A 13,262-nucleotide genomic window follows, 5' to 3' on the forward strand; every position below is an offset into this window, starting at 1 on the left:
AAAAAAAAAAAAAAAAAAAAAAAAATCACAAAAAGGATATTAAGATTTGAAAAAATGTTCAATCTCAGTCATAATTAGAGAAATGCAAATTAAAATGACACCAAGATGCCATTTCTCACCTGCCAAAGCAGTCAAAGGGCAAGACTGTGAGGCTATATTCACTCACAAATATTTCCAGGGGAAATGCAAATTCATCCTGCCTTTTGGGAGGTATATCTGGCAATACCTAACAAAACTGAATGTGTACCTAACCTTCTGACCCAGAGATCCCACTCCTAGGAAATCTGTCCTGAAGATAAACCTCCAACAATGTGACTATACATATGTACCACGTATTCATGGTAGCAATGTTTGTAATTACAATACTGGGAACAACCTGTATGACCAAACTTGGGAGAATGGATGAATAAATTATAGCACATCACAGGCCACAGCAGTGAGAGGCCCGCGTACCGCAAAAAAAAAAAAAAAATAATAATAATAATAATAATATCTACCTCATAGAGTAGCTTGGGGGATTAAATGACTTTAATGATGGTAAGAGATTTAGAACAGTGACTGTCATATGGAAGCTGTTGCACAGAGTTTGTTAAATAAAATCTAAGGAGCATATCATTTCACATGTGTGTAAGTGTATCTGTAGCCTACATTTCTAAAAGTAGAATGGTGCGGGGGAGGGGCGGGGATCAAAAAGGATGGGAATTTGTCATTTTGACAGACATTGCCAAACTGCCCTCCATGGGGTCTGGTCACATCACACCCCTGCCAGGAATATACCAACATACCTGCTTCCTCACAGCTTTGGATGGACAATCAGACAATTCAGAGAAGTTCACTTTGCATTTCTCTTATTGACACAAGAAGCTGAGCATCTTTTCAGATGAGTAAGAGCTTGACACCTTTCTGATTTGATAAAATTGGAAGCAATTTATACATTCAGAAATTTGCCAAAAATATTTGCTGGGGACAAGTGATGAAACTTTGAAGATGCATTAAAAGTTCACTTTTGGGGCTTCCCTGGTGGCACAGTGGTTGAGAGTCCGCCTGCCGATGCAGGGGACGCGGGTTCATGCCCCGGTCCGGGAAGATCCCACATGCCACGGAGCGGCTGGGCCCGTGAGCCGTGGCTGCTGGCTGTGCGTCTGGAGCCTGTGCTCTGTGACCGGAGAGGGCGCGGCAGTGAGAGGCCCGCGTACCACCAAAAAAAAAAAAAAAAAAAAAAGTTCACTTTTGCCACATTTGTACCAAAGATTTCCAAGTGGACCAAGAAGATGGTTGCTCACGCTTGGTTTAAATTTCTGTTCCTTCTCTCCGTCTGCAAGAGATATTCACTAGAGCCTCTGAGGGCCCAGGTACTGTGCTGGTGAGTTAGAAGCACAGAAGAAAGAGCGGCAGGGAGACGGCAGGACGAGGGAAGGAGACCTCCCCTGTCCTAGAAGGTTCTGTGCAGACAACTTGACCTGAGGGTAAGGTTTAGACACTGGTGATTCTAGAGACATTTTCCTCCTTTTTTTTGTACTTAAAGGTGAACATGCTCTTTTTACTTCTACCAAGAGAGTCTCTGGTTTTTCTGCCTTCATAAGACATGAAAACAAGTATTCCAGTATATGACATAATTTGAAGTGCAATTCTCTTTTTAAGTTATTTTTTCCTAGTTATAAAAGAGGGATGATTATTAAATACTGAAACAAATAAAGAAGAAAATAAAAATCACCTCTAACTTGTCTGGCATATTCTCCTCTTGGCTATTTTCTATGCATGTTTGTTTTTCACATAGTTGAAATCAAGCAGGACAGCAATTTCTCTTTCTTCCCTAACTCAGCATCATGTTAATCACATCCAGAAATCATCTCTTCACCCGTTTATTGTCTTTTCCCCTTCATCAGACCAGAGGTGTCACGTGGGCAGGAATGTGCCTTTCTTACGTGGCATACTGGCCTCAGAGTGTGGCAAGTTTCTGGTATGTGTGCTCAATAAATGTTTGCTAAATTAATACACTGATATCTTAAAACATCAGCAAACGATTCCACTGTACGAGTATAAGCATTTTCTTAACCAATCTCTCATAATAGGTTATAACAGGACATGTGCTTCAGTTTCCTTTTCGCTTTTATACATGAATTTGCAGGAAATATCACTTGCTGCATTTGAACTACTCTCCCCAGGTAGATTCCCCGAAGAGAATACAACATTGTGAAGGCTCTTGACACATAATGTTAAGGGGCCCAATAACCCCTTCATGGAGTCTGGCATCTCATGAGGCTTGATTCAGAAACTGCCAGGTGAGAGACCACAGCGCACCTGGGAAGAAGCCCACCTGGTATACAGCCCGCCTCCAACCCGCAGTCCCACCTGGGGCGAGTCAGAAGGATCAGACACCAGTGACTTGGCATCACAGGGTAAAGCAGAGATGCACAGGAACATGCAGCTCTGGGCTCTAGGCTTTAGGGTGGTCCTCTCCTCTCGCTGGGTCAACACTTATCCACGACCCCCAGGGTCCAGCCCACACGAAGACCAGGTCCCACCATGCTCACCATGCCCAGAGCCTGCCCTCGCTTTGAGGAGATGAGACACCTGGAGGGAAGAACCAAGGAAGAAGCAGAAGAACGATCCAGGGCTACACCAGACCAGAGACCCAGTCCACACTCCACAGAACTGCCATCCAGAGGTGGGAGGACTTCGGAATGTTGGTCTGCTTTGGACAAAGCGTTTAACAAGAGTGTACTGGTTACTAGTCAAGACGTCGGCATGCCTGTTCAAGCTTACCCTTACAAAACCCAACTAGTACCATTCATTCCTTAATTTCCTGGAAGAGGTCTGAAAGGATGCCCAAATCCAAATTCCCTGGCTTTCTCTCCATCAGATTCCTGAGCCCCTAGAAGAAAGAAGGGCAAATCCACCTGCTTAAACACTCAGGGCCAGCACTGCTTGTGAGAGGCAGAGGATAATCCTAGCTAATGCCCCGGAGGCTGCTGATAAATGGCTTTATCATCATTCACCATCTTCAATGCATTTCCCCCTCAATGAATTGAATTTGTAATGAACAAACAGGATTATTCCTATTCAAAGAAAGAACGAGAATTAAGGGAAGACTGAGGTTGAAGTTGCCAATAGGAAAGTACCAGCAGTAATGAAGCTTTTCTCTTCCAGCATTTTGAATTAAGCATTAAAAATCCTTGAGAGGGGAATTTACAATTGGAGACAAACCAGCTAGGAGCAGGGGAGAGGTTTTGTTAGATTAAGGACTCTGAGCTAATACTTTTGAATTCCTGGGTTTTCTTTGGCCATAAGAGAAGCTATTAACAATAAAGAATTTATTAATTCTCCCCCAACCCCAACATTTAAAACATGCAAGGAGAAATTCTTTAGTCGAAACACAGTAAAGAAAGAGAAGGCTATAATCAAGAAATATGTTTCAGTCTAAATAACACTCCAGGGGAAGCCTTTTCCTTCTGAGGTCCAGGGAAGCTGTTTACAAAGTTTAACGCAGAGGTTTGGGTAGAGGAATAAAAAAGGCTCTCCTCCTTCTGTTTATAAAAATATACAAGGATGCTTTAAAAGGGTGAATTTTATGCTGTGTGAATTATATTTCAATAAAGCCGTTATATGAACTATTATACATTCACAGAAATATCAACCTTTACTCGATGAATTGAACATAGTTATAAATGTGCTTTAAGTCCACATTATGGCAAGCAAGAGGTAGGAAGATAGAGAGAATTTAGGAAATGGCCTAGAAAAGAAGAAGGAAGAGTGCACACATGTATGTGTCCCCTACGGACATGCACACATACACACATGCGTGCACACCTCCAGAGCCGGAAGTAAAGCTGGGCAGATGAGAGAATCTTCCCCATGATCTCATAGCCATAAAAACCCTTCAAGATGGTATTTTCAGTGCCAGAAGGAGTATCTCAGAATCCCAAGCGCCAATGTTTCTTTGGGTGAAGTGTGGAAACACACATATCAGGTAAAGAACAATCACTTGCACCGTTTGGCGACACACAAAACCGCACTTTTCTTAATGGCACCTACAGGGTGAGATAGAGAACACTAAAATACCATCTTTCAACATTTTTCAGTTAGTTCAAAGTAATAAATTAACGGTTTGAAAAGAAAGTCTGCTACACGGGCTGGAACAGGACAGCGGTCCTTCCTGCCACCCTCTCCACCTTTCTGCATCCTGCCCCAGACTCAGCCTCTTGTCAGGCTCCGAGGGGGCCCTTCTAGGGTAAATGCTCACGTGCTCTGTCCAAGCTCCTGAATTCTAGCCATCATCCAATGCCTCCTTACCCAGGACATCGAGAATCCTTTCTCTTACACTATCCTCCACATGCCCAGCCCACTCCCTCTTCATTTTCTGGGAGGTTTCCTCTTCCAACCTATCTCTTGCCTTTCTAATTTGTGCCTCATATTTAAAAATTTCAAGTCATTTATCTGGTCCTCCCAATGTTCCTTTTTAAAATGCAGCATCGGGGCTTCCCGGGTGGTGCAGTGGTTGGGAGTCCACCTGCTGATGCAGGGGACGCGGGTTTGTGCCCCGGTCCGGGAGGATCCCACATGCCGCGGAGCGGCTGGGCCCGTGAGCCATGGCAGACGAGCCTGCGCGTCCGGAGCCTGTGCTCCGCAGCGGGAGAGGCCACAGCGATGAGGGGCCCGCGTACAGCAAAAAAATAAAAAATAAAATAAAATGCAGCATCCTGTTCTTATTTCAGCACTGAAATACTTTACCTTCCCTGAGGATACCTATGAGATAATAGAAATTATATACTGGTCTCTACCCCCGGTTCCTGGCACAGGGCTCCTAAAACCCTTGTCAATTCCCAAGTGATAAAAATACTAGGAACAACTTTTGTTCTAATGAGGTGACTCTGGTGGGCTCCTGGGTGGTTCCTGGATTGGGGCTGGTCACCAGAAAGACCAAGCCAGGATTCGGAGCTTGGACTTTTCAGCCCCACCCCCCATTTCTCTAGAGAGCGGGGGAAGGGCTAAAAACGGAGTTTGTAATTGATCGTGCCTACATGAGGAGGCCTCCATAAAATCCCAATAGCATGGGGTTCAGGGAGCTGTTAGGTGGGTGAAGACATCCACCCAGGAGGGTGATGTGTCCCAACTCCACAAGGACAGAGGCTCCTGCACTAGGGACCCTCAAAGACCCTGTGTATCTCTTCCTCTGGCTGTTCATCTGTACCCTTTTATCATACCCTTTAATAAACTGGTAAATGTAAGCAAGTGTTTCCCTGAGTTTTGTGAGCAGCTCTAGCAAATTAACTAAACCCAAAGAGGGGGTCTTTAGATCTACAGGGCAGTCGGTCAAAAGCACAGGTGATAACCCAGGCTTACAACTGGTGTCCGAAGTGTGCATGTGTATGTGTGCGGGGGACAGTCTTGTGGGACTGAGCCCTTAGCCTGTGGGGCCTGACTCTGTCCCCGGGTAGGTGGTGCCAGAATTGAGTTGCATCAGAGGACACCCAGATGGTGCTGCAGAGAACTGTTTGCTGTGGGGGGAAAACCCCACACATTTGGTGACTAGAAGTACCAGAAGTGAAGAGTTCTGTGTTAACAATAAAGGAGACACACAGGAAAGAAACACAGGAGGGAAAAAGAACTGGCCTTTTCCCTACTTGGTTTTCTATCTTGGAACACCAACTATAGTTTTTTTGAAGTTCTGTTGTTGTTGTTGTGCTTTTGTTTGTTTGCTTTTCCTGCCTGAATTCCCTCTTACCTCCAAGTTTATTCTCTTCAGGGTTTGTGTCTGTTCTAATGTTGCATAATCTTCTCGAATGTGTGGAGGTCCTTCTATATTTAGCAGTGAGGCACTTAGAATGATAAGAAGTTCTGCATGCTTAAATGTGAAAACCCACTTTTGGTTTATTGATTTTGTATTTGGCAAACTTGCTAGCCTAAACAAAATGAGAAAGGAAATGTTATCCTTGAACGCCAGATAGCTTAGATGTAAACAACTTTTGTTTTCATAGTAAATGCAAGCACTTCCCACCAGAAACAATGGAGATAAGAAGAAAACGTAATATCTTTAAAGTGCTGAAATGAAAAAAAAAAAAAAATAGGGCTTCTCTGGTAGTGCAGTGGTTAAGAATCTGCCTGCCAATGCAGGGGACACGAGTTCGAGCCCTGGTCCGGGAAGATCCCACATGCCGTGGAGCAACTAAGCCCGTGCGCCACAGCTACTGAGCCTGCGCTCTAGAGCCCATGAGCCACAACTACTGAAGTCCGCGTGCCTAGAGCCCGTGCTCTGCAACAGGAGAAGCCACCACAATGAGAAACCTATGCACCACAACGAAAAGTAGCCCCCACCTGCCACAACTAGAGAAAGCCCACGTGCAGCAACAAACACCCAATGCAGCCAAAAATAAATAAACAAATAAAAAATACTGCCAACCTAGAATTCTATATCTAGAGAAAATAGCCATTCAAAAATGGGTGGAGGACTTCTCTGGTGGCACAGTGGTTAAGAATCCAACCGCCAATGCAGGGGACACGGGTTCGAGCCCTGGTCTGGGAAGATCCCACATGCTGCGGAGCAACTAAGTCCGTGCACCACAACTACTGAACCTGCGCTCTAGAGCCCGTGATCCACAAATACTGAGCCCGCGTGCCCCAACTACTGAAGCCCATGTGCCCCAACTACTGAAGCCCGTGCGCCTAGAGCCTGTGCTCTGCAAGAAGAGAAGCCACCACAATGAGAAGCCCGCGCACCACAACAAAGAGTAGCCCCCACTCACCACAACTTGAGAAAGCAACAAAGACCCAACACAGCCAAAAATAAATTAAATAATTTAAAAAAATGGGTGGAGTCACAGCACCATCACAATGACTTCCTCTAAGCAGAGTCAAAATCAGTGTGTCAATAAATAAACCTATTTTAAAAAACAAACTGAAGATGGGTTGAAATAAAGATATTTTGGAATAAATCCAAGCAGAGTAAATTCATGGCCAGCAGACCAGCATGATAAGAAATGGTGAAGGAAGTTCTTCAGCTAGAAGGAAAATGGTCACAGATGAAAATCTGGATGTACAGGAAAGAACAGAGTACCAGAAATGGTGACCATGTAGGTAAATATAAGAGTAGCATTTTTTTTCTCTTAATTTCTTTAAAGGACAATGACTGTCTTTAAAGCAAAAATATCCCTGCAAGATGGAGTTTGTAATGTGTACAGAAGTAACATTACATTAAGCACACAACTACAGCAGAAAGTGGGGAGGAGTATTAACTCCAAGTCTACTGCGACAATCACAAAACAGGCTAAAAATCCTAAAGGAAATAAGATGGAATATTCAAAAATATTTAATCCAAAAAAGACAGGAAAAGAAGAACTTTTAAAAAATACTGTTGGATTTAGTTTGTTAATATTGAACTTGGGATTTTCCTATTTACGTTCCCAAGTGACACTGGCTGAAAAGTCTCCATTCTCATAGTGGGCTGTTGGGAGTTGGTATCAAGGATGCTCAGGCTTCATCAAACTAACTGGGGACTCTTTTCCCCTCTTTTTCTACTGTCTGGAAGAGTCTGTGGAATATTGACATTACATTTCTTCCGTTTAAATGTTTAGTAGAATCTGCCAGTGCATCTACCCAGCCCTGAGTTTTCTTTTAAATTATAGAATCAATTTCTTTAATCACACAATTTTAATTTTTCTTTGTTCTTGTGTCAATTTTGCTGTTACATTTTTTTTGGTCATTTCACTTAACATTTCATTTTTTTGGTCATAAAGTTGTTTATAATATCTTCTTATAATTACTTTGATGTATACAGGGTCTATAATAACATTCTACTTTTTCATTTGTGAAATTATATACAGATGACCCTTGAACAACGCAGGGGTCTGGGGTGCCAACCCCCATCTATAACTTTACAGCCAGCCCTGCATCTGCGGATTCAACCAACCACAGACTGTGTTGGACTGTAGTTCTTATTTACTGAACAACAAAAAAAAATCTGCATCTAAGTGGGCCTGTGCAGTTCAAACCTGTGCTGTCCAATGGTCAACTATATTCTCAGTTTTTTCCTTGACCAGTCTTCCCAGAGGTTTATCAATTTTATTAGTGTCTTCAAAGGACCAACTTAGGGCTTTTGTCGATTCTCTCTATGTACGTTTGTTTTCTATTCCATTGATTTCTGCTAGTTTAAAAATTCCTTTTTTCTGCTTTCTTTGAGTTTATGTTGCTGGTCATTTTCTACCATCAATCTTTTTTTTTTAAACATCTTTATTGGAGTATAATTGCTTTAAAATATCATGTTAGTTTCTGCTGTAAAACAAAGTGAATCAGTTATACATATACACACATCTCCATAACTCCTCCCTCTTGCGTCTCCCTCCCACCCTCCCTATCCTACCCCTCTAGGTGGACACAAAGCACCTACCATCAATATTTAGCCTTTCTTCTCTTCTAACACATGCAGTTGGGAACGTACATTCCCCTCTCATCTCTACTTCACCTGCATTACCTGTTTGGATATGCAGGATTTTTATTATCATCCAGTTCCAAAGATTCCCTATTAAATTATTATTCTTATCCTTTTTTAAAAAATAAATTTATTTATTTTATTTATTTATTTTTGGCTGCATTGGGTGTTTGTTGCTGCACACAGGCTTTCTGTAGTTTCAGCAGGAGGGGGATACTCTTCATTGCGGTGTACGGACTTCTCATTGTGGTGGCTTTTCTTGTTGTGGAGCACAGGCTCTAGGCGCATGGGCTTCAGTAGTTGTGGCATGCAGGCTCAGTAGTTGTGGACCATGGGCTCTAGAGCGCAGGCTCAGTAGCTGTGGCACGTGGGCTTAGTCGCTCCACAGCATGTGGGATCTTCCCAGACCAGGGCTCGAACCTGTGTCCCCTGCATTGGCAGGTGGATTCTTAAACACTGCGCCACCAGGGAAGTCCCTCCTTATTAAATTATGATTATTTTCCTTTGACATATAGTTGTTTAGAAGTGTTTTTCAACTATCAAATGTATGGGCTTTTTCTAGTTATCTTTTAAATTTTGATTTCTTACCTGTAATCTCAGAGGACAGGGCTTATATACTACCAATCCTTGGAAATACTCTGAAGTTTGCCAAATGGTCTACTACGTGGCCAATTTTCAAGAATAATCCACCTGTGATTGAAAGGCGAGTGTATTCTTTGGTTGTTGGGTGTAGGTCCACTGGTTAGACCTAAATTGTCAACTGTGAAGTTCAAATCTTCTCTTCCTACTGATTTTTGCTATTTTGTCTATCAAATATATTTAAGGTATGCTAAATCTCCCACCTTGAGTGTGAGTCTGTCTTTTTCTCTTTGGAGTTTTAACAAATTTTTGCATTATATATTTCGAGGCCACATTAGAATTGAACCAAATCTTTTATCAACGTGCAGTGACCCTCTTCAGCTTTGGGATTGCTTTTCACCATAACATTTCTGTTTGTCTGATGTTAACGTAACTACATTAGCTTTCTTTGGTTAGCATTTGCTTGGTCTATCTTTTCCCATCCACTTTATTTTTAACTTTGCAATTTTCTTATATTTTAGATATTGTTCTTACATATAGTTCCATCAGTCTGTCCTAGCAGAAGACAGCATAATTAAACTAGGATAATCCAATAAGGCTTTAACAAAGAGACTATTTACAGAGGTGTCAGCAGAGCAAAACAGAGCCACAAGGGACAATGGAGTTCCCTGGGGCTAGAAACAGAAGGGGTGTTTAGCCCATAAGTGTACAATAGTCTACCTGCAAGGGGAGGGTGGGACTGTGACCCTGAGGGATGCTGGAGGGATAAATAACTCTGAAAGAAACATCTCCTTCCTCCTTCCATTCTCCTGCTAGAGTTTCCCCCTGGCTGAATTCCACCACCAGCCACAGGCAAAGAGTCTGTGGATAGAACAGCCTCAGGCAGAGTGGGGCAGACAGGAGTGGACAGGGGTCTGGTAGGTAAATCAAATACGCCTGGGGCTTCCCTGGTGGCGCAGTGGTTAAGAATCTGCCTGCCAATGCAGGGGACACGGGTTTGAGCCCTGGTCTGGGAAGATCCCACATGCCGCGGAGCAACTAAGCCCGTGAGCCACAACTACTGAGCCTGCGCGTCTGGAGCCTGTGCTCCACAACGGGAGAGGCCGTGACAGTGAGAGGCCTGCACGCACCGCATGAAGAGTGGCCCCCGCTCGCCGCAACTGGAGAAAGCCCTCACACAGAAACGAAGACCCAACACAGCCAAAAAAATCAATCAATCAATCAAATATGCCTGGCACAACAGCAAACACGTGTAAAAAATCTAATCTGACAATCTTTGTCTTCTAATTGAAGCAATCTATTTACCTTTATTGAAACTATCAATATGGCTGGACTTATTTTCACAACTTGTTCTGTATATTTTAGTTGTTTTGCTAGTTGTCCTGTTCTTGGTCTTTCTGTTGCCAGATGCAGAAGCCCACAACATCTCTTAACAGTTCGATTTTGTCTTTGTTTTGGGGTAATCCGTTAGCAATTTATGAAAAATATTTACCTTATACTAAAAAAAAACCCCCAAATCAAACAGATTCTGAAAAAAATCAAATCACAAACAAACTGGGAATAAAAAAAAGAATTATCAAAACTCTGGAGAAGAAATTTAAGATTATCTTAAAAATATATATAAGTCAAATAACAGACCAGAAAAAATATTTACAGGAGCTATGACCCAGAAAGGGTTATACATTTGTATTTTACATGGAGTACCTATTAGCTTAATAACAATACTGACTATTCTCTGGACAAAAAGAGAAAGGGCAATTAAAACCACACACACACACTTTGTACACAAACATTTGGAAAAGTGTTCACCCTCCTTACTAATTATCACAACGCAAATTATGGGAAGATATCATTTATCTCCTCGAGAGCTGGCAAATGAGTGCCTACTTGTGCCTGATGAAGTTGTATGCTGGTTCAATCACTTTGAAAAGCAAATTAGTAAAATGTATCCAGCGTAGGTATATTTGTGGTTTCCACTGCTTATTTGTCCTAGTAATTTTACTTCTGGTGAATGATCCCAAGGAGATAATTTTAAATTTAGGAGAAAGCTTTCTGCACTAAGCTGTCTGTTTATAATAGCAAAAACCCCAGATAACAATCTACGCGTCCCAACAATAGAGGGATGCCTAAATAAATGACGGTATTTCTACTTGGCGAAGTACTATAAAAATACATAAAATGCTGCTCATAAAGGATATAAAATGACATGAAAAAGCACTTGATATGCAAGTAACAGAAAGAAATACAAAGTTATGTATGCAGCACGGTTAGAACGCAGTAAAACGTCAAGATGAAAAAACACCAAGTGGAAATACAGACATATTGAACATGATGTGCTTCTGAAAATAACAAAGTCAAACGTTCAAACATTAAATGCACTTACATATTCTTGGCGCAGGGGGTGGGGGGGATCTGGCTGCCAGAATGCTGACCAGTGCAGGTGCACCTTTGTACCTGATGCAACAGTGGAGAACCTGAGGAAGGGGTTTCAGGAAAGCCCTTCCTCTTCCCATACATTTAAATTTTCATCTTCATCAACATTTTGTATTTTATTTGCAAAAATGAAATATTAAAGAAGAAACTCGTCTCTTTGTTACATCCACGACCAGGCGAGACATAGGGTGATGAACAAAGCCACGACTCACGTACGTGCACCTGAACAAGCAGGGTATCATGCTTCCTCTTCTCCTGAACTAGGAGACTTTGGGCAACAGCACCACTATAACAGTCCCCTGAAAGACCAGAAGGGAGGCAAGGAGACCAACTGAAACACTGAGTCCTTTCGAAGCAAAGCGGGTAAAAAATGGAACTTTTGGACAACCATGTGTATGGTGCCTGGAAACCTCCCGGAGTCCTCGGTTCTTTCCAGGAAGCGGGAGCGATTCTCCATAATCACACTTGCCAGAAATGACAGTTTAGTGACAAACTTGGAAGCCAGCACAGAAGGCACATGCTTGAAGTCTAAGCTGCCAGTACGAGATAAATTGAGCCATCAAACACAGATTGCAAAATCTCCATTCTTCTTTTGGAAGTGAAGTCTAGCTCAAAGCAGATATCAATTCAACCGTGGTCAATAACACCAGCAAGAAAATGAGAACAGCTATGCTCTCAGGAGGAGGAAGTGTATGAAAGAGCTACTGAACAGAAATCAAGTGATAAATGGTATATTTATAAATGGAATATTTCCTGCCATATCAATAAACACAGGATGTCACAGTCATCAATGACTGCAGCCCTCCAACGTGAGTCAGTGAGCCCTGAGGAAACTCAGGGCTGAAAAGAATACTTGCCATCTAGCAGCCATCAGACTGCAGCCACTCCCTGCAGTGAGCCCTAAGGAAACTCTAAGGATGTGAAAATACAGAATACTGGCCCCAGATAGCTGACGTGCACATCAAAGGAATGATTTCAGTGAGCCCAGACTCTTGCATCTTCCCATACATAGACAAGCGCTAAATTCCTTAACTTGAGATGTCTGGTTTTCTTTTAAAGATTTTTTTTTTTGTATGTGGACTATTTTTAAAGTCTTTATTGAATTTTTTACAATACTGCTTCTGTTTTATGTTTTGTTTTTTTGGCTCGAGGCATGTGGGATCTTAGCTCCCTGGCCAGGGATCGAACCTACACCCCCTGCATTGAAAGGCGAAGTCTTAACCACTGGACTGCCAGGAAAGTCCCTGGTTTTCTTTCTTTCTTTTTTTTTTTTTTTTTTGTGGTACGCGGGCCTCTCACTGCTGTGGTCTCTCTCGTTGCGGAGCACAGGCTCCAGATGCACAGACTCAGCGGCCATGGCTCACGGGCCCAGCCACTCCGCGGCATGTGGGATCCTCCCGGACCAGGGCACGAACCCGTGTCCCCTGCATCGGCAGGCGGATTCTCAACCACTGCGCCACTAGGGAAGCCCCCTGGTTTTCTTTAATTGACAATAGTCTTCTGATGTTTTGACTACTTCGTTGCAAAAACTCCTGTACATCCTGGCTTCCCCCTTGCCTCTTTGGAGCAGTCCCTCAGAACTATCTGCGAGACTATGTCCTGGGCTTAAGTCCTCAGCTTTGCCAGCCAAATAAAACATAACTCTCAACTTTTAGGTTGTGCATTTTTTTTTTCAGTCGACACTGGGAAGCCTGGATTTCACATGTCACTTGGAAGTGGAGAGAAAAGTTACAGCCTCCTCTCGTCCTCTTGGGTTTGATTGGCCCCCTATGGCCAACGCAGCTCCTACCTGTGTGGGAACAAGGCAGCTGTGCCCTAGCTGAGC

General features: G+C 42.9%; 1 protein-coding gene across 9 annotated transcripts in view; it reads right to left on the reverse strand.

Moving 5' to 3' along the window:
- Positions 1 to 13,262, reverse strand: part of PCSK6 (proprotein convertase subtilisin/kexin type 6) — a 213,189-nt gene that overhangs the window by 26,084 nt on the left and 173,843 nt on the right. Inside the window, exon 14 of one of the 9 annotated variants that reach the window (XM_055087869.1) lies at positions 2,535 to 2,692. The exons of the other annotated variants lie outside the window; for them this stretch is intronic. Coding sequence (XP_054943844.1) covers positions 2,535 to 2,692 — 158 coding nt within the window. The remainder of the gene's footprint in view (positions 1 to 2,534; positions 2,693 to 13,262) is intronic. 9 annotated transcript variants of the gene reach the window in all.

The sequence above is a fragment of the Physeter macrocephalus genome, chromosome 11, assembly GCF_002837175.3.
Source record: "Physeter macrocephalus isolate SW-GA chromosome 11, ASM283717v5, whole genome shotgun sequence".
Classification (NCBI taxonomy): Eukaryota; Metazoa; Chordata; class Mammalia; order Artiodactyla; family Physeteridae; genus Physeter; species Physeter macrocephalus.